At 44.7% G+C, this 20,975-nt stretch overlaps 1 protein-coding gene across 1 annotated transcript in view; it reads left to right on the forward strand.

The window, feature by feature from the left end:
* ADCY1 (adenylate cyclase 1 (brain)) overlaps window positions 1–20,975 on the forward strand; it is a 111,917-nt gene that overhangs the window by 23,485 nt on the left and 67,457 nt on the right. The window contains exon 4 of the mRNA XM_008583761.1: window positions 17,062–17,189. Coding sequence (XP_008581983.1) covers window positions 17,062–17,189 — 128 coding nt within the window. The remainder of the gene's footprint in view (window positions 1–17,061; window positions 17,190–20,975) is intronic.

Consider the following 20,975-nt stretch of genomic DNA (forward strand, 5'->3'; position numbering starts at 1 on the left):
TTGATTACTGTAGCTTTGTAGTATATTTTGCAGTTAGGGAGTGTGATGCTGCCTGCTTTGTTCTTTTTGCTCAGGATTGCTTTGGATGTTTGGGGTCTTTTGTTGTTCCATGTAAATTTTGGGATTGTTTTTTCTTTTCTGTGAAGTTATTATTGGTAGTTTGATGGGGATTGCATTAATCTGTAGATCACTTTGGGTAGTATGGTCATTTTGGCAGTATTAATTCTTCTAATCCATGAACATGGGATATCTTTCCATTTTTGTGTCTTCTTTAATTTCTTTAATCAGCATTTTGAAGTTTTCCCTGTAAAGGTCTTTAACTTCCATGATTAAATTTATTTGTTGGTATTTTATTTTATTTTATTTTTGTTGCTATTGTAAATGAGATTGCTTTCTTGATTTCCTTTTCTTTTAGTTTGTTGGTGTATAGAAATGCTACTGATTTTTGTGTGTTGATTTTGTATCCTGTAACTTTACTAAATTTGTTTATCAGGTCTAGGAGTCTTTAGTTTTCTGTCTATGTAAAATCATGTCATCTGTAAACAGGGAGAGTTTCACTTCTCCTTTCCATTTTGGATGCCCTTTATTTCTTTCTCTTGTCTAATTGCTCTATCTAGGACTTCCATTAATATGTTGAATAAAAGTGATGAGAGTGAGCATCCTTGTCTTATTCCAGTTTTTAGCATAATGTTAGCTGTGGGTTTGTCATAGATAGCCTTTATTGTATTAAGATTCTTTCTATACCTAATTTATTGACAGTTTTTTCATGAAGGGATGTTGAATTTTATCAAATGTGGGTTTTTTTGCATCTATCAAGATGACCATATATTTTTTCCTTAATTCTGTTGACATGATGTATCATGTTTATTGATTTGCATATGTTGGACCCTCCTTGCTTCTTTGGGATGAATTCCACTTGATCATTGCATATAATCTTTTTTGATGTGCTGTTTGATTTGGTTTGCTAGTATTTTATTGAAGATATTTACTTCTATGTCATCAGGGATATTGGTCTGTAGTTTTCTTTTTTTCTTGTGTCCTTTCCTGGTTTTGGTATCAGGGTCATGCTGGCCCCGTAATATGAATTTGGGAGAATTCTGTCCACTTCAGATTTTTGAAATAGTTTAAGAAGGATTGATATTAGTTCTTTAAGTGATTGGTAGAATTCAGCAGTAAAGCCATCTGATTCTGAGCTTTTCTTTGTTCAGATAATTTTTATTACTGATTCAATCTCGTTACTTCTTATTTGTTTATTCAGGTTTTCTATTTCTTCTTGGTTCAGTCCTAGTAGAGCATATGTGTCCAGGAATTTATCCATTTCCTTTAGGTTTTCAAGTTTATTGACATACAGTTGTTTATAAAATTTCCTTAATGATCCTTTGAATTTTGATGGTATAAGTTGTAATGTCTCCGTTTGCATTTCTGATTTTCTTTATTTGGAAAATAAACATATATTTTTCTTCATTAGTCCAGCTAATGGTTTGTCAATTTGGTCTTTTCAAAAAACCAACTTTTTGTTTAATTGTTCTTTTGTACTGTATTTTTAATCTCAACTTCATTTATTTCTGCTCTGATTTTTATTGCTACTTTTCTTCTACTTGGTTTGGTTTTGGTTTGTTCTTGGTTCTCTAGTTCCTTGAGTTCCATTGTTAGGTTGTTTATTTGAAATCATTCTACCTTTTTGACATAAGTGCTCATTGCTGTGAACTTTCCTCTTAATACTGTATTGGCTGTATCCCATAGGTTTTAGTATGTTGTGTTTCTGTCTTCATTTGTTTCAAGAGATGTTTTGATTTTCTCCTTAATCTCTCTCTCTCTTTTTTAACCCGTTGGTTGTTCAGGAGCATGTTATTTAATTTCCATATATTTATTTTCAAAAGTTCCTTCTGTTATTGATTTTTAGTTTTATTTCATCCTAGTCAGAAAAGTACTTGATATGATTTTGATTTTTTTTTGAACTTGTTGAGACTTGTTTTGCAGCCTCACAAATGGTCAGTCCTGGAGAATGTTACATGTGCTGATAAAAAGTATGTGTATTCTATAGCTGTTGGATGAAATGGTTTGTAAATATCTGTTAAGTCCATCTGGTCTATTATGCCTTTTAAATCTGATGCTTCTTTGCTGATTTTCTGTCTCAATGATCTGTCCAATGGTGAGGACGGGGGTGTTAACCATTATTGTACTGGTGTCTATCTCTCCATTTTAGATCTGATAATATTTGTTTTATATATCTAGGTGCTCTGGTGTTGGGTGCATATATATTTATAATTGTTATATCCTCTTGCTGTATTGATCCCTTTATCATTATATAATGCTGTTCCTTGTCTCTTAGTACAGACTTTGATTTAAAGTCTGTTTTATCTGATACAGGTATAGCTACTCCTGCTTGCTTTTGTTTTCCATTTGTGTAGAATGTCTTGTTTTATCCCTTCACTTTCAGTTTATGTGTGCCTTTGTAGGTAAGGTGAATTTCTTGTAGGCAGCAGATGGATGGGTCATTTTTTTAATCCATTCACCCAGTCTGTCTTTTAATCAGTGCACATAATCTGTATACTTTCAAATTTATTATTGGTATGTGAGGTCTTACTCCTGTCATTTTGATGGTTCTTTTCTGATTGTTTTGTGTGTCCTTTGTTCCTTTCTTCCGCTCTTATTGTTTATACTTGTGGTTTGGTTCTTTTCCGTACTGATAAAGTTCAATTCCTTTCTTTTTCTAATTTGTATATCTACTCTCCCAGCAGATGTTTTATGTTTTCACATGTTCTCATGATAGTTGTTACTGTTCTTTCTCTTCTGCATGTAGGATTCCCATAAGCATTTCTTGTAAGGCTGGTTTGATGGTTATGAATTTCCTTGATTTTTGCTTTTCTGAGAAAGACTTTATTTTTCCTTCATTTCTGAAAGATAGCTTTGTTTAGTATAATATTCTTGGCTGGCAGGTTCCCCTCCCCTGCCAAGTACTTTGAAACTTTGAATACATCATCCCATTCTCTCTTGGCCTATAGGGTTTCTGCTGAGAGTCTACTGTTAGTCTAATGGTGATTCCCTTGTAAGTGACTTGATACTTTTCCTGTGTTTAGAATTGTTTGTCTTTAACTTTTGACAGTTTGACTACAATGTGTCTTGGAGAGGAACTTTTTGGGTTAAATCTGGGGAATTTTGAGCATCTTGGATTAGAAGGTTCGCATCATACTCAAGACTAGGTATGTTTTCAGCTATTATTTCATTAAACAGGTATTCAGTACCTTTTTTGTTTTGTTCTCCTTCTTGAATACCCATAATGTGAGTATTTGTCCACTTAACAGTATACCATAAATTTCGTCCTTTGTTGCTCTTGGAAATGCAGTCAATACTCTGGTATCACAGCACACAGCTCTCAGGATCGTGCTGTTTCCTGACGCGGGCGCTCCATACCCGTCGCCATTTTGAATCTGGTTGAGTCTCTTGGATGTATTTTTTATTTCATGCAACAAATTCTTCATTTCTAAGATTTCTGTTTGATTTTTTTAAATGATATCTATTTCTTTGTTAAGTTTCTCATTTTGATCATGAATTGTTTTTCTTATTTCATTCAATTGTTTATCTGTATTTTGTATCTCAGTGAGTTACCTTAAGATTATAATTTTGAATTCATTTTCTGGAAAGTTGCCAATTTTCAATTCTTTGGGATCAGTTACTGGATCATTATTGTGTTTCTTTGATGGTGTCATAATACCTTGTTTTTTCATGTTTCTTGTTTCCTTGTGTTAATATCAGTGCATCTGGTGGAATAGTCAACTCTTTGAGTTTTGTACAGTGGCTTTCCTGGGGAAAGACTTTCACCTGCCAATGCATCCTACTGTTTTGATTGGGTAGGGTACAATAGCTTTGTTCTGGATGGGTGCAGTAGTGTAGACTCTGCATAGTTTTTTCAGCTGTAATCCACTTTTCCTATATCTTTGAGTGCCTCAGCAGACTATGCTTGGGAGGTTTATAGTGGCAGTGGCACAGCTTTGCTGGGGGTGGGCTCACTGGTTTGGTTCTCAAGCTGTGGGGTATGAGTGTGCACACTGTCACAGTCATCAGGAGTAGGCTCACTTGGGATGGGGTTGCTGGATGGAGCCTCAGACTGGAGTGGGTGTGTGGTATGTCAGGGTCTTTGGGACTGGTTCACCAGTGGCAGGGTCCACCCCCAGTAGAGAATGCTGATTCTCTGTTTCTCACTTGGATTTATGTGTGTACCATAGCTGAAAGACTCAGGGGTGAGTCAGCCAGGTGTATGACAGCTGGACTGTTTCTCTGAGCTGGGGGCACGGGCATGCTTTGGCTTGGCTGGCTGGATGTGTGTGTGTCAAGGGCCAGTCCATGGTGCCACTTTTCAGGGCCAGATGTAATGTTGTGCTTCTCTCAGTGGTTTGGGAAAAGGTCTGCCAAGGGTGGAGCTGTTGATCTGCTTCTTGGGTGGTGAGCAAAGCCTTGAGGCCAGGCTACAGAGATGGGGCCTGGCCAGCTGTCTCTCAGACAGTGGGCAAGTTCTTGAGATGGGTCTGCAGAGAGGGGCCTGGCCAGTAGCTTTTTGGGTATTGGGTGAGGCCTCTAGGTGGACCTTTGAGGGCACAACAGCCTTGCTGCTTTTCCGGTAGGGTGCCGATACACTTTATTTCCACCGGCCCAGGGGCATGTTCTTTAGGGTAGGGGTCCATGAGCCATTTTTCTGGGCTGGGGCTCAGGCACACAGAGTCAGCCTACTGGCCGGGGAGGGGGTTGGGAGGAGGAAGGGAGATGGTCTGCCAGATGTGGTTCTACCTGTCTGACCTCTGACCAGGATGTAGGGGTGCATCAATCCAGCAGGCCTGGGGTTGGCTTCCTAGATGTGTGGGACTAAAGTCATGGCTACTTCTGTGCCTAGGCTTCATGCTACTGGGATCAAGGTGTTGTATCCTCCCCTGTGAGTGGGTTGGGAAGATGGTGGTTCCTTAAAGCCAGAGAAGCACAGTGGCTGCTGGCCCCCAGGACAGGGCATGTTGCTGTAGTGTCTCTGGTTTCAAGATGACTTCATATTGCATCAGCTTGGGTCACGAGGGTGGGGCGGGGAGTACACAGTGGGATGTACACCTGTTCTAGAGCAATGCAGGGCAGGTATTCTAGGCAGCTCCCCACACTGGGCTCCAGGCTTGCAAGGGCTGTTGACTCCTCCTGCAGTAGGAACTGCAGGCCTCTGTGGTGAGGATGGGGGTTGGTGTGGGCTCTTGGTCTCCTTTCTCCTGCAAGGGAAAGTCCCTCCTGTGCTGATCCCAGTGGTGTAGACTCTCTCTCCTCCTGGACTTCTGTGCTCTACAGACATCTCGCCACTCTCCTGCTGCACCCTTGGTCTTTCCCACAGACTTTCCAGCCAATATTTAACTATTAGTTGTCTTGGTCTTTTTCTGTGGGAAGGAAACGCCCCAGGCACCTCCATTCAGCCATCTTGTCCTGCCTTCTTCCAGTTTAAAATGCTCTCTAATTTCTCTTTTGACTTTTCATAGACCCATGGGTTATTTTGAGGTATAATTTGGGGATTTTTCAAAGATCTTTCTGTTTTTGACCTCTAATTTATTTCTGTTGTGGTCAGAAAACATACTTTTTCTAACTTGAATCATCTTAAATGTATGGCCCTGAATATGGTCTACTTTGGCAAATGATCCATGTACACTTGTAAATAATATGTACTCTGCTTTTGTAGAATTCTTTTGTTGATAAATGTTCTATAAATACCAACTCGGTCAACTGGTTGATAGAGTTGTTCATATCTTCTGTATCTTTACTCATTTTCTGACTTCTTGCTCTTTCAGTTATTGAGAGAGGGGTATCAAAATTTCCAGCATAATTGCAGATTTCTCCTTTTAGTTTTGTTAGATTTTTTTTTTTTTTTTCTTTTTGTCTTTTTTCGTGACTGGTAACGGGATCGCAACCCTGCATTCTTGGTATGGTTAGGTTTAAGTCTGTCTCTTTGCTCTTTACTTTTGGTCTGTCCCATCTGTTTTTTGTTCTTTTTCTTGCTTTTTGTGCCTTTTTGTTTTATGTTTTTATGTTTTATGTTTTTAGACTTATTATGTTTTATGATTCCATCTGACCACCTCTGTTGGCTTATTAGTATAACTTCTGTTTTGTTATTTTTGTGGTTGCTTTAGGGCTTATGGTAGGTATTTTAACTTCTGACAGTCTTCCATCACACAATTTATGACTTATAATATAAGAAGCTTACAAAAGTATGCTTTTGTTTCTCCTTTCTTGGCTTTTATGAAATCATTGTCATACATTTTACTTCTTGTGTTATAAACTCCATTTTGTATTATTAATATTTTTGTTCACACAGTAAATTCTCTTTTAAAGATATTTAAGTAATAAAAAAATCTTATCTATTATTCATGTAGTTATGATTTTCATTGCTCTTCATTCATGTGGTCAGTATTTCTCTGTGTTTTATTTTTCTGCCTAAAGAATTTCCTGTAACATTTCTTGTAGGGCCATTCTGCTGGTGATGAATTCTTTCAGGTTTTGTATTTCCCGAACCCTCGGCGGGAGTGCCGCCGCGCTTCCCAAGTGGCGCACTTATCCCATGCACCACCGGGCCGGCCCCTCAGGTTTTGTATTTCTGAAAAACTCTTTATTTTACCTTCATTTTTTTTTTTTGAATTTATTTTTGCTGGGTATAGAATTCTAGGTTGACAGTTTTGTGATTTTTTTCTTCAGAACTTTAAAGTTGTTTAAATTTTCTTCTAAAGTTGTTTCTATTTTCTTCTCTCATATTGTCTCCATTGAGAAGTCTGCTGTCAACTCCTTGTTCCTGCATATAAAATAGCTTTTTTTTTCTCTGTCTGCTTTTAAGATTTTCTGTTCATCACTGGTTTTTATGAAATTTGATTTCGATGTGCCTTGGTGTAGTTTTCCTCATGTTTCATGTGCTTGCAGTTTATTGAGCTTCTTGCAGCTGTAGATTTATAGTCATCAAATTTGGAAAAATAAAAAAACCTGGGTTACCCTTTTTCAAATATATTTTATGCTCCCTCACCCCACATATAGTAGGACTCTTAAAGCTGTCGTGCAACTCATTGATGATGGTTTTTTTTTTTTTTGTCTTTTGTCTTTTGTCCGTGTCCGGCAACGGATCGCAACCCTTAGTGTTGCCCCCGTACCGGACCGGGGACCGGCAATGGGATCGCAAGCCTCGGTGTTGCTCCCGCGCCTCGCTCAGCCAGTGAGCGGGAGCCGGTCTGTATGTGGGATCCGAACCCTCGGACGGGAGCGCCGCCGCGCTTCCCAAGCGGCGCACTATCCAGTGCGCCACCGGGCTGGCCCATTGATGATGTTTTTGGGACGGGAGCGCCGCCGCGCTTCCCAAGCGGTGCACTATCCAGTGCACCACCGGGCTGGCCCATTGATGATGTTTTTAAAAACATTTTTTTCTATCTATTTCATTTTGGATAGTATATGTTTTCTTCTGTAGTGTATAACCTGTCATTAATCCTACCCAATATAGTTTTCATCTCAGGCATTATAGTTTTAATCTAAAAACTTCAGTTGGGATATTTTTTTCCCCTTGTGGAGGTAACTGCTAGAAAGCTCAATATTGGAATGAATCCCCTTCCGTCTGTTTCTTCTGTATTACTTGTTACTTTTTCCTTTGTGACTGATGGTGTTGTGTATTTTTTAATGTTTTACTCTAATTTGCACTAGTCCTTTTTCGAAGAGCACATGGGATGTGGGTTCCTTGCATGTACTCGTCTGTATCCGTGTCCCTGTTGTTGAAGATGCAGGGTGATCCCAGTGAAGCACAGGCTTGGAAAATCACACAGAGTTGACATCTGTCTTTATGAAGGTCCCTGAGGGAATTAAACAAGCACAGAGCATATTTGCCTTCATCTCAATAGTAGCTGGTGGCTTATTTACCTCCTTAGCCATGGTTGATGGTCACAGATGTGAACAGTATTTTTGACCTTTCCCCCATTTATTGGAGACTTGTCAGATTTGCACTGGCTCTGATAACCATTGCTATCTGGGAAACTGGCCACACCCCTTTGAAATGACGGAGAAACAACTGTCCCGGGGCTCAGTCTTACTCCACCACCATCTATGGAGGAACAGGGCCCCTTCTCGTTTGTCAGTTTTCTTAGCAGGAATATGAACTGGTTAGACTAAGCACACAGACACTTCAGCCAGCTCTAGGAGGCTGGGTGGTGGTGGGCAGAATGATGAGTCCACAGTGTGCCAGCTGCAGAGATAAGCCAGTCCAGTGTGGCCTCTTACCAGCCGGGCCATCTGGAGCTCATCCTGATTCCATTCCTTAAGTGGATGAGAAAACAGCTTAGTTCTGGTCAAAACTCCAAGAATGTTGTTGTAAGTTCTCAGTTCCAACGTGTTACAGCTGACACACATCAGAGGATGCATGCAAATTTAAGGTGGTGCAGGTGGGTGTACCAACAGACATTGGTTGACTTGCGCAAGAGTCAATTGGGCAGCATAGCGGGTTAGGCAACCATGTGAAATGTTTCCTCTCCTGGATGGGGCTTGAGGCCACCCCTGGATCTGAGTAATTCTGTGAAGTGTGCTGAGTCTCCTGAGGGCCTCTCGAAGTCTGTGCAGTTTCCAAACATGGACTCCCAAGAGGCTTTCTGATCCATGAGGAACAGCTCAGAGGAATGTTTGAACAAGAGTTTAATGAGTGTTTAGGTTAGGACTACCTGCATTCATATAATTTTCTTTAAGGGAATATAGGACAATTGTGGTCTGAGTGTAGGAATGCTCTTGCAGCCAGACATACCATTGGGCCTCCTGGGCACAGATAACAAGACAAACAGTTGTGGCTTTGTGATGCATTCGGGCCATTTTGTTCAACCTTTGAATGCTGAAAGATGACGTTTTTAGGGCCTGTGTCAGTGACGTCATTATTTCTCAGTTATTTTGTGTTTACTCTGGGTATTTCCAGAAGGGACCTTTGGAAGCTGGCCAGGAAGCCAGAGCAGTCCCTGTTGAGTCCCAGGCTCATGAAGGTGTGTGTTCATTCCCATGCTGCCCGTGCCCCTCTGGCCTTTCTGCTCCTCATGGAGCCTTTCCCTGGGCTTGGTTTGGAGGCCAGGAGTCACTGGGCAGCTGTAAGGATATGGTCACATCGTCCTTGCTTCTTCTGCTTTGGTTTCCCTGACTGTAAACTCCGAGGGAGGGACTCCAGGGTCTCTACATCCCTTGCTGCTGTGACACCCAAGTTCTGCAAGCAGCTCAAAAACTTGCCACCCTGGAGGTACACTCACCTGCACTATCTTAAATTTGCATGCATCCTCTCAACTTACAATTTACAAGAACTTATAACAATGTTCTTGGAGTTTTGACCAGAACTAAGCTGTTTTCTCATCTACCTCGAGGCCTGCAGTGTATTTGTAGGTTAGTTGTATTCACTGTCAAATGGTATTCTTAGAGAAAACTTGTATGGCACACGCATTGTCATGCACAGAGCTCTCTGGGGGAGCAAGAGGGAGGCTAGAGGACTTCAGGAGAGCGGACCTTGAGCAAGTAATTGTGTGAGGCCAGGATTTCACTGAATAAGATGCTTAACAGAGTGTGATCGGATATAAGCAAGATGCCATGGGCATCATTGGAGGGGGATTGTGGTGCACGTCATGGGAGATGGTGTTCCAGGTACACAGGCTGTGCCAGGCAGGGCCACACAGAAGCACTGAAGTTGGTCAGCAGGCAGAAGGAGGGAGAGGACCTGAGTCTTTACTATGTTTTCTGGGGGAAGGAAGGGGTGAGGCAGGTTAAGCAGCTGAGCAGGTTTAGAGTTGGATAGTTTGAATGTTGTCCATGAAACTTGGGCTACAGGAATGGTCTCTAGTTATCTGGTACTGGCCTGGGGTGATTTGGGGCATCACAAATATTGGCTTGGCACGTACGAGTGAGATTAGATGATAGGTGGTTGGGGGTATGGGCCAGGGATTGGCTGGTTTGCATATGAAAGGTGAGTTCTCAGGGGAGTTGTTGACTGTCTTTAGGAATTAGCTAGCCTGGGAGGGGCAATCTCTGCCCAGCCATCAAGGCCCTCAAGTTGTCAGACCACCATAAAATACAGAAAATAGAAAAACACAATTAATACAACCTGTTGAACTTGGCAGATATGTTGTGTTTCTTGTTTTGTCTTGTTTTTCCTTTTTCATGTGTACCAGTTTCCCTCCTGTTTTTGGTCCCTTATTCTCTGTTGTAATGTTATAGGCCCCCCTGCCCCCATCATCTGCTATGAACAGGTAAATCGTCAAGAGACTTGACCTAGTAGGTTCTTGGGTCTGTTTGTTTTGAAAGTGTGCTTCTACTTGCTTCTCCCCAGCAAGCAGGCATTAGCTTCTTTTTTCTTCCTGCCAGGTTGAGGTCGATGGTGGATTCAGGTGTCATCAGTGTGATCTGCCCATCACCTGTTTCCCATCCATGTTGTACCCAGTGGTTTTACAGCAGCTGCCTCCCAACCACTGCTGAGATTTCTTATTTCATTTGGGTTTGCAAAATGGTGGCTTTTAATTCCATCATTTCTTCTGAATTTATGTATTTCCATTTATTTATTTATTTATTTATTTTTTAAGAGTGTTTACTTATCAGCTATTCAGTTATCCTCAAAAACAGTAAATACTCAACATTTTTTATTTATCAATTTTCTTTTTTTAAATTTTATTTTACTTCTCAATATACATTGTAGTTGATTTTCATGCCCCTTTACCTGTTCCCCTCCACCCCCTCCCCTACCCCCCACATCATACCTGTTCACTTGACTTAAAAAGTTCAAGGAATTTTTGTGATTGTTGTGTCTTCTTCCCCTACCTTTATTTGTTTGTGTTTATTTATTTTTAGCTCCCACAAATAAGTGAGAACATGTGGTATTTCTCTTTCTGTGCCTGACTTGTTTCACTTAATATAATTTTCTCTAAGTCTATCCATGTTGTTGTGAATGGTAGTATTTTGTTCCTTTTTATAGCAGAGTAGTACTCCATTGTGTAGATATAACACATTTTCCTTATCCACTCATCTGATGATGGACATTTGGGCTGGTTCCAACTCTTGGCTGTTGTGAATAGTGCTGCAATAAACACTGGAGTGTAGGTATCTCTTTGGCATGATGATTTCCATTCCTCTGGGTTTATTCCCAACCGTGGAATAGCTGGGTCATATGGTAGATCTATATGTAATTGTTTGAGGAACCTCCATACCATTTTCCATAATGACTGCACCATTTTGCAGTCCCACCAACAGAGTATGAGAGTTCCTTTTTCTCTGCAACCTCTCCAGCACTTAACATTCTCAGACTTTTGGATATTAGCCATCCTAACTGGAGTGAGATGGTATTTCAAAGTGGTCTTGATTTGCATTTCCTGGATGCTGAGTGAAGTTGAGCAATTTTTCATGTGTCTGTTGGCCATTTGTATATCTTCCTTTGAGAAATGCCTATTCAGCTCCTTTGCCCATTTTTTAATTGGGTTGTTTTTTTTTGCTGTAAAGTTATTTTAGTTCTTTGTATATTCTGGATAATAATTCTTTGTCAGGTGAATATTTTGCAAATATTTTCTCCTACTCTGTTGGTTGTCTGTTTACTCTGTTGATTGTTTCTTTTGCTGTGCAGAAGCTTTTTAGTTTGATATAATCCCATTTGTTTATTTTTCCTTTAGTTGCCTGTGCTTTTGGGGTCCTTTCAGTGTCCCTGTTATGAACTCATGGATTTTAAAAAATTTGATGTATTTCAGTTCTCTGCTGTCTTTTTTATTTTTGGTGCTCAAATTTTCCATTTTGGCAAGTGGGAACCTGTTCAGGTAGGGTCCTGTTTTCTTTTGACAAAGCACCTCACCTCTGAGCAGCATTTTAGGGACTCGGGGTTTTCCCAGAAGCCCTCATTTCTTTTAGTGGGAAGTGGTTTTTCATGCCCATAATCTGGGTTCTCATTGGTCCTGAGGCTTTTCAAGGGACAGAGATAGGAAATTTTTTTCAGAAAAGGAAAAATAACTTAAGATCTCATATTGATATTTCTAATTCCTTTAAGTTCACTCTTTTTTTATATTTATATCTTTTCCTTGATGCTGAAAATCCTAATGCCATTAATATTATTTGTTTCATCCTTTATACATGTGGCAGGTTCAAAATGACATTGCCAACGTTGTTATCAATAATAAAATGAATGAGTGCAGTTTAAGATTTCTTTTTGGTTGTTTTGTCCCCATTGTATGTGTGATCAAATACATGTTTTCACTTCTTCCCTGTGTGGTTATGCTGCCAGCATGGTAACAGTTTTATTTCATTTTGTTTTTGATTTTTAGGCACCACTGTTTGTCATTTGGGTTTTTTTTTTTTTTTTTTTTTTTTTAAGGTGCGTAAAATATTTGTGTGGTTCAGTTCCACAGTGAAAACTCTAAGTTGAGAGACACTGAAAGAGACAGCTCCCTGCCCCCGGTTCCTCCACTAGTGCAGTTAGACATTTGTGCTGTTTCCTTCTCCCACCATTGTTCTTTGTTGATACCAGGAGCAAACTCTTTTCAGAGAGTGCTCCTTGCTACCCAGCAGGGCACCTGACACCTCTCAGTCTGTCCTGAGGCAGGTGCCTGTTCATGGACAGACGTCACAGAGTTCCTGGGTTTCAGCTCATCTGCCCCTTGCGTTCTTCCTTCTGCAGCAGGAAGTGTCATGGGACAAAGGCCTCTCTCTTTTTGTTCACTTTTATATAGTTGGTGCTTAACACAGGGACTGGCATTTCACGGGGCTCACTGAAAGGAGTTGCGGGGGAATGAACTCTGAAAATTGAAGTGGAGATGATGATTCTTCTTAACTTCCTGCGATTGTCACTGCTTATTTTTTAGGGCCTCTTTTCGACTTTGTGGACGTGGCAGGTTAAGCGTGTCCAGTCAGAGTGGTCATCTATGCCCCCACTGTGTAGAAATAGAGTTTTCTAAAATTTCCTATTTTCTAATGATGGCCAAACACTCAGTCTTACAAAGTTCACGGGACCCGGACAGTTTGGGTTTTGAATGCAAAAACCAGATGAACTCAGGCTTTCCCTCCCTACCTTCTCCTTCTGCTCGGGGGGCTCCCAGGTCCCAGGACTTCCCTGCTTCCTCAGAGCTGGGGTGCAGTGTGGGGTTCCTGCATCATCCTCTGGTCTCTCTGGGCTCCACTGTTTTAGAGCTGTCCCTTGAGGGCCTTGGGTGTCCTAGGGCCCTGGAATCAGCAGCAGGATCCCCCAACAGAGCGACCTCTGCTTCCTCCCGACCTGCCCCCAAACCTTGTGTGGCCCTGGCCTTTTCAGTGCTCTGTGGCCTTCTGGGGTCAATGCTGGGGCTGGACAGGGACATACTACGCTGGTGTCTGTGGCTCCCTGCCCTCCTGGTCCCCTCCCTGGGGCTGTCTGCTCAGGGTCCAGATTTTGTGAGCTGGCTGCAGCCCTCAGGCCGCACCTGGGAAGCCAAGTCCGAGCCCTTCCTCCTTGGATTCTCTGCAGCACCTGTGGTACTCTCAAGGGCTTCTATGGTCACGCTGGCTGGCAGTCCTGTCCCGTCCAAGTCCAGGAGAGAGGGGGCAGCTCTGGTCCCTGGGACTGAATGTGCTGCAGAGCCCCTCCATCCCTCTTCCTTCTCTTCACTTTCTTCTTTTGTGGGGAGACAAAGCTAAGATGGCTGCTCTGGCCTCACAAAAGCTTCTCTCGGTGCCTCCTGCAGCAAATTCCAGGTGCTGGCTTTCTGTATTTACACAGAAGATTCCAAAATCCCAAACCCCAAAACCAGTAAAAACACTTTTTTGATCTCTTAAACTTGCTAACAAAAGCCAGGATCTTTGAGATTAAAAACAAAACAAAGCAATATATTCAGCATTTGTTCTCGGCTGTGTCTGTCAGTGTGGCAGAGAGTGAGTGGGACAGGGAAGCCTCCAGAGGCCAGGTGGGGCTGGGAGGGTCATCGGCTTCACATGTCAGGACACTTTTCCAAAGATTCACATGTGATGTGGGATGGGCTGGAATCGTGCACCTGTGTGTATGTATGTGTTGCCTGGGTTCCAGGTGAGGATTGCTGTTCTTTTTTTTTTTTTTTTTGTCTTTTTCCGTGTCCAGCAACGGATCGCAACCCTCAGTGTTGCCCCCGGTACCGGACCGGGGACCGGCAACAGGATTGCAACCCTCGGGGCTGCTCCCGTGCCTCACTCAGCCAGTGAGCGGGAACCGGTCTGTATGTGGGATCTGAACCCTCAGGAGGGAGTGCCGCCGCGCTTCCCAAGTGGCACACTTATCCAGTGCGCCACTGGGCCGGCCCAGGATTGCTGTTCTAAAGACAATGGTTCTGGACAATTTTTCCAGAAGCCACATGGCCCTTGTCTGCCTGTAAGGTCTTGCCGTGTGGCCATGTGCATGTGGTTGTTCTATGCTAGATGACTTTGCCCTCAGTCCTCATTTAGAGATGGGTTCTGCATACCGTGGCCATGTTGTGTTGTGATGGTCACTCGTGAGGCTCCCGTAGGTGTCTCTTTGACCTTCATCACAGTGTGCTACTTAGGTCTCCTCCCTATGACTCCTGTAGGGATTGTCATTGAAAATGCCACCTCAGCTGGCCCCACAGTGATGTCCTTTTTCTGCACCAGACACACTGAGTCTCCATGTCAAATATGACAGTTGGGGTTATAGGGTGGGCTGTTTGGAGCAGCTCTATCAACAGGTCCCTAATTCACCTTTTACCCTGAAAGGCACAGCTACCATTGGATCTCACTGGCCCGATCATCACACCTATCTCTTCAGCAGCCTTGTCCCTACTACCTACCCCACTCCAGGGACAGGCTTATCCTGGGTATGCAGAGGTGACCAGGAGGTTGTGGCACCCATGGGTCCTGGGAGGGATGACTGGGGACATGGTGCAGAGCTGAGGTGAGTTAGGGATGCCCACAGTCACCCAGGCTCCTGGCGCCCACTCATGCCCCACAGGGATGCAAGGATGTTCAGGGACCCACATAACCCTGGTGGTCCTGACATTCTAAAGCACAGTTCCCCAGAATTGGGCGCTGGTGACCCTCACAAAATTGTGTGCAAGAAGAGTGCCACAGCCAGTAGGCATTGAGGCTCCCATGGGCCCCTCGGAAGGGTCTTTGAGAAGAGATTCTGATGTGGCTCAGGTCATGAGCTCTCCATAGGGGTCTCCAAGCTCAGAAAGGGGTGGGAAGTGGGGCAAGGGCCTGGGTGGAGGAAGCCTGAGCATGGGGACTGGCAGCTGCCCCTCCCTGGCTATCCTGTGTGTGCTGGCTGCTTCCCACTGCTGGGGACAGTGATGATAGGGACAGACGTTCTGGAGATGCCAGGAGGGAGCTGTCCACTGGCCTAGAGGCTCGTGAGCCTGGCTTGAGAAGGCTGGCTGCTGGAGACCCCCACGTGGCTGGCTCTTAGTTCCTCAGGGCAGAGGCTGGCGTTGCAGCCCATGCCAGGAGCCTCAGGAGTGGACGTCTGAGCCGGGCTGTGAGGGGCCACTTCGAGTCTGTGACTGAGTGGAACTAGGCAGCAACCTAGCATCTATGTCACCTGCCATGGCCTCTCTGCCCATGTGGCCACATTGTCTCTGGGATGGAATGCTCTTCTTTCCATGAACGCTGACTGTGGCCCCAGGCCCTGTCGTTGCTGCAATTACAGTAACTACGGGGCTGGCCGCTGCATTGGGAGCCTCTCCTGGATCGTTGTGGGGTCGCACAGCCAGGAGCGCAGGACAGGTGTCAGCCCAGGTGTGCTCGTGCCAATTCATTGCATTCGAGAAAACCTGCAGGAGTCTGCTCATTTGTAAGAAACTGCAGAATAAAATTAGATATAAGCTATAGACATGTTCTCAAAGTGGGGCTGGGAGCTCTTTGGATTTATGAGGCCATCTCGGGGTCTGTTGGGGTTCTTTCTTTTTGGACGATATACCCCTGGGAGGCCGTTTCCTTCACAGACGTCCTCGAAGTGGTGCAGCACGGGGATTGAATGCAGAAGTGGATCAGGGAATCCAGCTGTCTGCTCTGAGGACAGGTCTTGGAGATATTATACTTCTCACTCTGTTTTTTGTTTGGGGAAATGTAATTTTTCATAAAATGCTAGTCATGTTAACATGCAGTGGATTTACTACTTTTAAATGAATTTACATATTTTAAAAAATTTCTCAGTTTTGGTTTCATATTGGTAAACATCAATAGCTATAACCCGCCTACACAAGGTTTCTGTGAGGTCCTCAGTTATTTCAAGATGTGAAGGGGTCTTGAAACGACAATGTTTAGCACTTTGCTTGAAATAAAAATGACAGCAGTTGCATTGATAATCCCAGCTGAGGTCACTCAATCGGCACATGCCAAGTAGAATAGTGCTGTATTTACTCTTTAAATCCTCAGCGAAACCCACTAGGTGAGTGGAATCGTTCTTATCCTTGCCATTGTATAAGTGAGTCAATGGACTTTCAGCGATGACCTTCGCCTTCCGGAACTGAGCCCCATGGTGGGAGAAGGTCAGAAGTCACAGGGACACCCAGATGGGTGACCCACATTTCCAGGGGGAGAAGCAGCTGCCAGAAAACCTAGCGGTTACAGAAGGGCTGTGTGTGATGATCTGCATTAGTGGTCAGGGGAGGCACTTTGCAAATCCACAGGGTTGGGGCCGATTCCCTGTGGAGGTGGCATTACAGGTGGACCATGAAGGATCCATAGAGTTGGCCTAGTGAAGAGGGTGGGAGGGATGGACCCCTCTCCCCAAGTGGAAAGAAGCTATGAGTGGGGGGTGGTACCTCAGTGGAAGCCTTGTCCTGGTCATTGGAATCGGTAGACCTCATGAGGCTTTGCTGCCCACGTGGGGCTGTGGCCCATGGGGAGTGCGGTTGCCCTGGAGTGGTACCTCAGTGGAAGCCTTGTCCTGGTCATTGGAATCGGTGGACCTCATGAGGCTTTGCTGCCCACGTGGGGCTGTGGCCCATGGGGAGTGCGGTTGCCCTGGCACAGTAAGTCCTACTGCATGCTCAGTGGGCACCATCGTAGAGGTGTCTATGGCCAGCCGCGATGCTGTCACTCACTGTGTGTTTTGCCCCTCTGAAGGAGAACCACTGTCGCCGCATCAAGATCCTGGGGGACTGCTACTACTGCGTATCGGGCCTCACCCAGCCCAAGACTGACCACGCCCACTGCTGCGTGGAGATGGGGCTCGACATGATCGACACTATCACGTAAGTGCCTGTATCGAGTTGCAGAAGCTGGGCCACCATCCGCCCCATGTGGGCTGCCCTCGAGAGCCCCACTTTGTCCTGGTGGGTCTGTCCAAGGCTGTAGGGAAGTGATGCCGGTGTCAGGTAGGCACTGGGTCAGGAGGTCCCACCTGAGCTATGACATGTGCTTCAGTGATCCCCTGCTTTACGTTTTGTTTGTGACTATTTGTCTACAGGTATTCATGAGTCGTGCCAAAAGAAATGACCTTTATAGCTTAATAAGATATTCAGGAAGGGTTGGCCCAAATTCGGCTGAATTCCCTTCTGGAGGGAATAAGTGTGTGCTTCTTCATTCAGATGGGTGACAGGGTCTCAGGGGCTGGCTGTGTGGGGAGAGGGGGTTGGGATCCGGCAGGTGAATCTGCACGGGATGAATAGCACACCTGCGAGGCCTGGCCTGCTGGTTTCTTGGTTGGCCTCATCTCATCATGGTCCTTGTCAGAGACTGGGATGGAGACTTGAGGCTTTTGTGGGTTGGGAGGGCGTGGAGCCGGAAGGTTGAGTTAGTGGGTAGATCCGAATGCAAATATCTCAAAGCGTGGAGAGGTGGGTACATTTCTTGTCAGAGACTGGGATGGAGACATGAGGCTTTTGTGGGTTGGGAGGGCGTGGATCCGGGAGGTTGAGTTAGTGGGTAGATCCGAATGCAAATATCTCAAAGCGTGGAGAGGTGGGTACATTCCAGTGAAGTAGGGTTAGCAGGTTTTGGTGGAAAGTTCCACACTTGGAAAAGGAATAACAGCACAAGAATTGTGTAAGGAGACATGATGAAGTAGCTGCCAGGAAGTACACGCACAGAATATCCCCAAAAACAAGGCTGCAGAGGTTGTTGAGACCGTGGGCTCCCTGTGCAGCATCATTGTGTGTGGGCCGCCCCACGTGCTGCTCCTGCAGATTGTGTGGCTGGGGGAAGGGCATCAGGAGGGAGCCAGCACCTCGGCAGCATGCTAGTCCTGGCACCCCATGTGTTGGGGACACGGGAGCAAAGCCAAACCTGCAGGGTGGCCATTCTTCCATGTGGCTGTGTGTCAGATGTGCTGTGGGAATCAATGTCCCCTCTGCCTGCCCCACCCTGAGAGCCCGAGGTGGATGGTCTGGGATGTGGTCTGGGATTCAGAGTGGCAAAGCCCCCCAGGCGATCTCAATATGTGGCCACAGGGCAGAGTCACTGTTCTAGAGAAAAGCTGCTTGGCTGGTGGAGATGCTGGGCAGACACAGTGGGGGAGGGAGGACGGATGCCTGGCTTGGAGAAGACTTGGACAGGAGGTGGTGACTGTCTTCTGTCCTCTGGAAGAACGTCAAATCATATGTACATGTCACATTCTGTTTCCTATCACTTCACACGCATCATATCATCTCAGCACATCATATATCATGCATTATATCTTATATAACATCACATATCACATCATACCATGTCACATCATGTAACATATCATATCATGTCACTTCACATTATATCACATGTCATATATGTCATAGCACATACATCACATGTATAATACCGCACGTCCTATGTCATACATTATATCTTATATTACATCATTTATCACATCATACTGCATAACCCAGGCTTACTGTGTCATGTATCACGTTATATCACATCGTATATCATAGATATTATACACTACATCATAGATCATCTAATATATATCATATCACACAATCACATATCACATCACATATCATGTATCACGTATGTCACATATCACATTATATCATTATATATCATCGTATATCACATTACATATTATACATCGCATTATATCACATTATATGTCATGTCATGGGCCCCACGGGAGCAGATGAACCTGCCAGATTCCTGGCTCCCTCCCTGAAGTGAGGCTCCACTTTCCTTGCATCCTTGATTTTCTTCGCTGTGAAATGAAGAAATAGTGTTTGTATCTCTGAGTTGTCATGAGGATTAAAAGGGATCTGGATTAAATGGTCCCACACAGAGTGGGTTCCAGCAGCCACTGCAGGTATTGATCCATCAGCTTCCACAGAAAGGGAGTGGGCCCCAGAGAAGAGAGAGCCGGCGGTAACTCTGCAGGATTCCCTCTGCAGCGACGTGGGCTGTGCACCTGTAGGAATCGGGGTGTTTCCACCTCATGGGGGAAGGCTCGTCCATCTCAGGCAATAAGTAAACCAGGAATCAGATTCACAGGGGAGACTCATTCTCCACATGACCACCAGGCACACGAGGTGCCACTTTGCTTAGTGAGACTTAGTCCAGATGTGGCCTTGCTCGTGATCTGCACATTTTTGGTTACAGCATTGATTAAGTTAGAAGTAACTGCATCTGCTTTTCTTCTCCAGACCCTCCTTTGAGCTTGCATGTGCTGTGGTCCTCAGCAGACCCTGATGGTCCCCCAGGCTGGAGCCTTGAGGTCACATGAGAAGGGCCTTGTCCATCTGGCACTAGGGCTGTCACCGACAGCACCTTGCTTTTTAACAAGTTGGCTTGTGTGTGTGAGTCGTGGAGCATGCCTTGGTTTCTCAGTAACTTTGGGGATTACCTCATCTAGTTATTGGGTTCTGGTTTCCAGAGCCACATCTGTTGATACATTTGGGGATGGGTTTTCTGTGGGGCAGGAGATGCTTCTTTGCACACACATTTACACCCACCACACATGGTTTTCCTTAAAATGTTAGGGGACCTGGAGCTTCTGAATCCTGCATGTTCCAGGTTAAGAACCTGTGTTTTTACAGATGGGGAAACTGAGGTCCAGGACAGGAAGTGAGGAGCCTGGATTTGGAAATGTGGGGCTTGAAACCGTGTGCTCTGCTGTTCTCACCACGTGTGGTGGAGTCTGGAGGCTGCTGTGGGCCGGTGTGTTGTCACCATTTCTGGAAAGCTCTGTGTGTACAATAGTAAATCAGCCTCTGCAGGGTCCACTCTCTTCTATCTCCCACTTATGTGCACAGTGATAGCCACAGTGATTAGAATAACGGCTGGGGTGAATATGCTCAGTAGATGTTTGTTGAATGAACAAACACACTTACATGCATCTGTCCTTTCAGTTTTGAGCTTCAGGGTAGTCACGATTAAGTTTCAGCTCTGCTGGAATTTATTGGCACCAAGAAGCCGACAGCCACCCCCTGTGCCTAGGGGTGGACTGTTTTGTTTTTTCCCTGCTGGGGTCAGGGCTGCAGACACTGGATGAAGGTCAGACTTTTTCCTGTGTAGAAAACACTTGAGATAAATACGTGAAACTGAGAGCATATACAAGGAAGAAAAATAGGACGAAAAAGGCCCAAAGGTGCTGTGGGAATTCTCTTCCTTGGAAATAGAGTTAGAAGTTTTTTTTTGGATTTATGCAAAGCCAGCATGGGCATCCCAGGAAGATAGAGGCCCAGAGGAGTGGCCATGAGAGCAGGTCTGGATGCCTGATTGATTTAGGAGCAATTGTCCAGTGAACTGCAGACCCGATGTGACCAGAATGGAGGTATTTGAGGCAGAACCTGTTGGGAAAGATTGAAGGTGTAGTGTATCGGTCAGAAACGCAGGTAGCAGATGTGAGGCCGCGTGGATTTGGGTGGAGGCTGGTGAGGGGCTGCTTGCTGGGAACCTAGAGGGCTGCTTTGGTGGCTTACGGGGACCTGGGGACGGAAGCAGTTGGGGCCCACGCGTCCCTGGGCCGTGTACCTTTGCGACTGCAGAAGTGTAAGTGCTAAAAGTGCACAGAAAACCGTTCCCAGGTTTATTTCCATTTCCCATACTCATTTCTGTTGTGAATTTCGAAA

The sequence above is a fragment of the Galeopterus variegatus genome, unplaced genomic scaffold (assembly GCF_000696425.1).
Source record: "Galeopterus variegatus unplaced genomic scaffold, G_variegatus-3.0.2 Scaffold3032, whole genome shotgun sequence".
Lineage (NCBI taxonomy): Eukaryota > Metazoa > Chordata > Mammalia > Dermoptera > Cynocephalidae > Galeopterus > Galeopterus variegatus.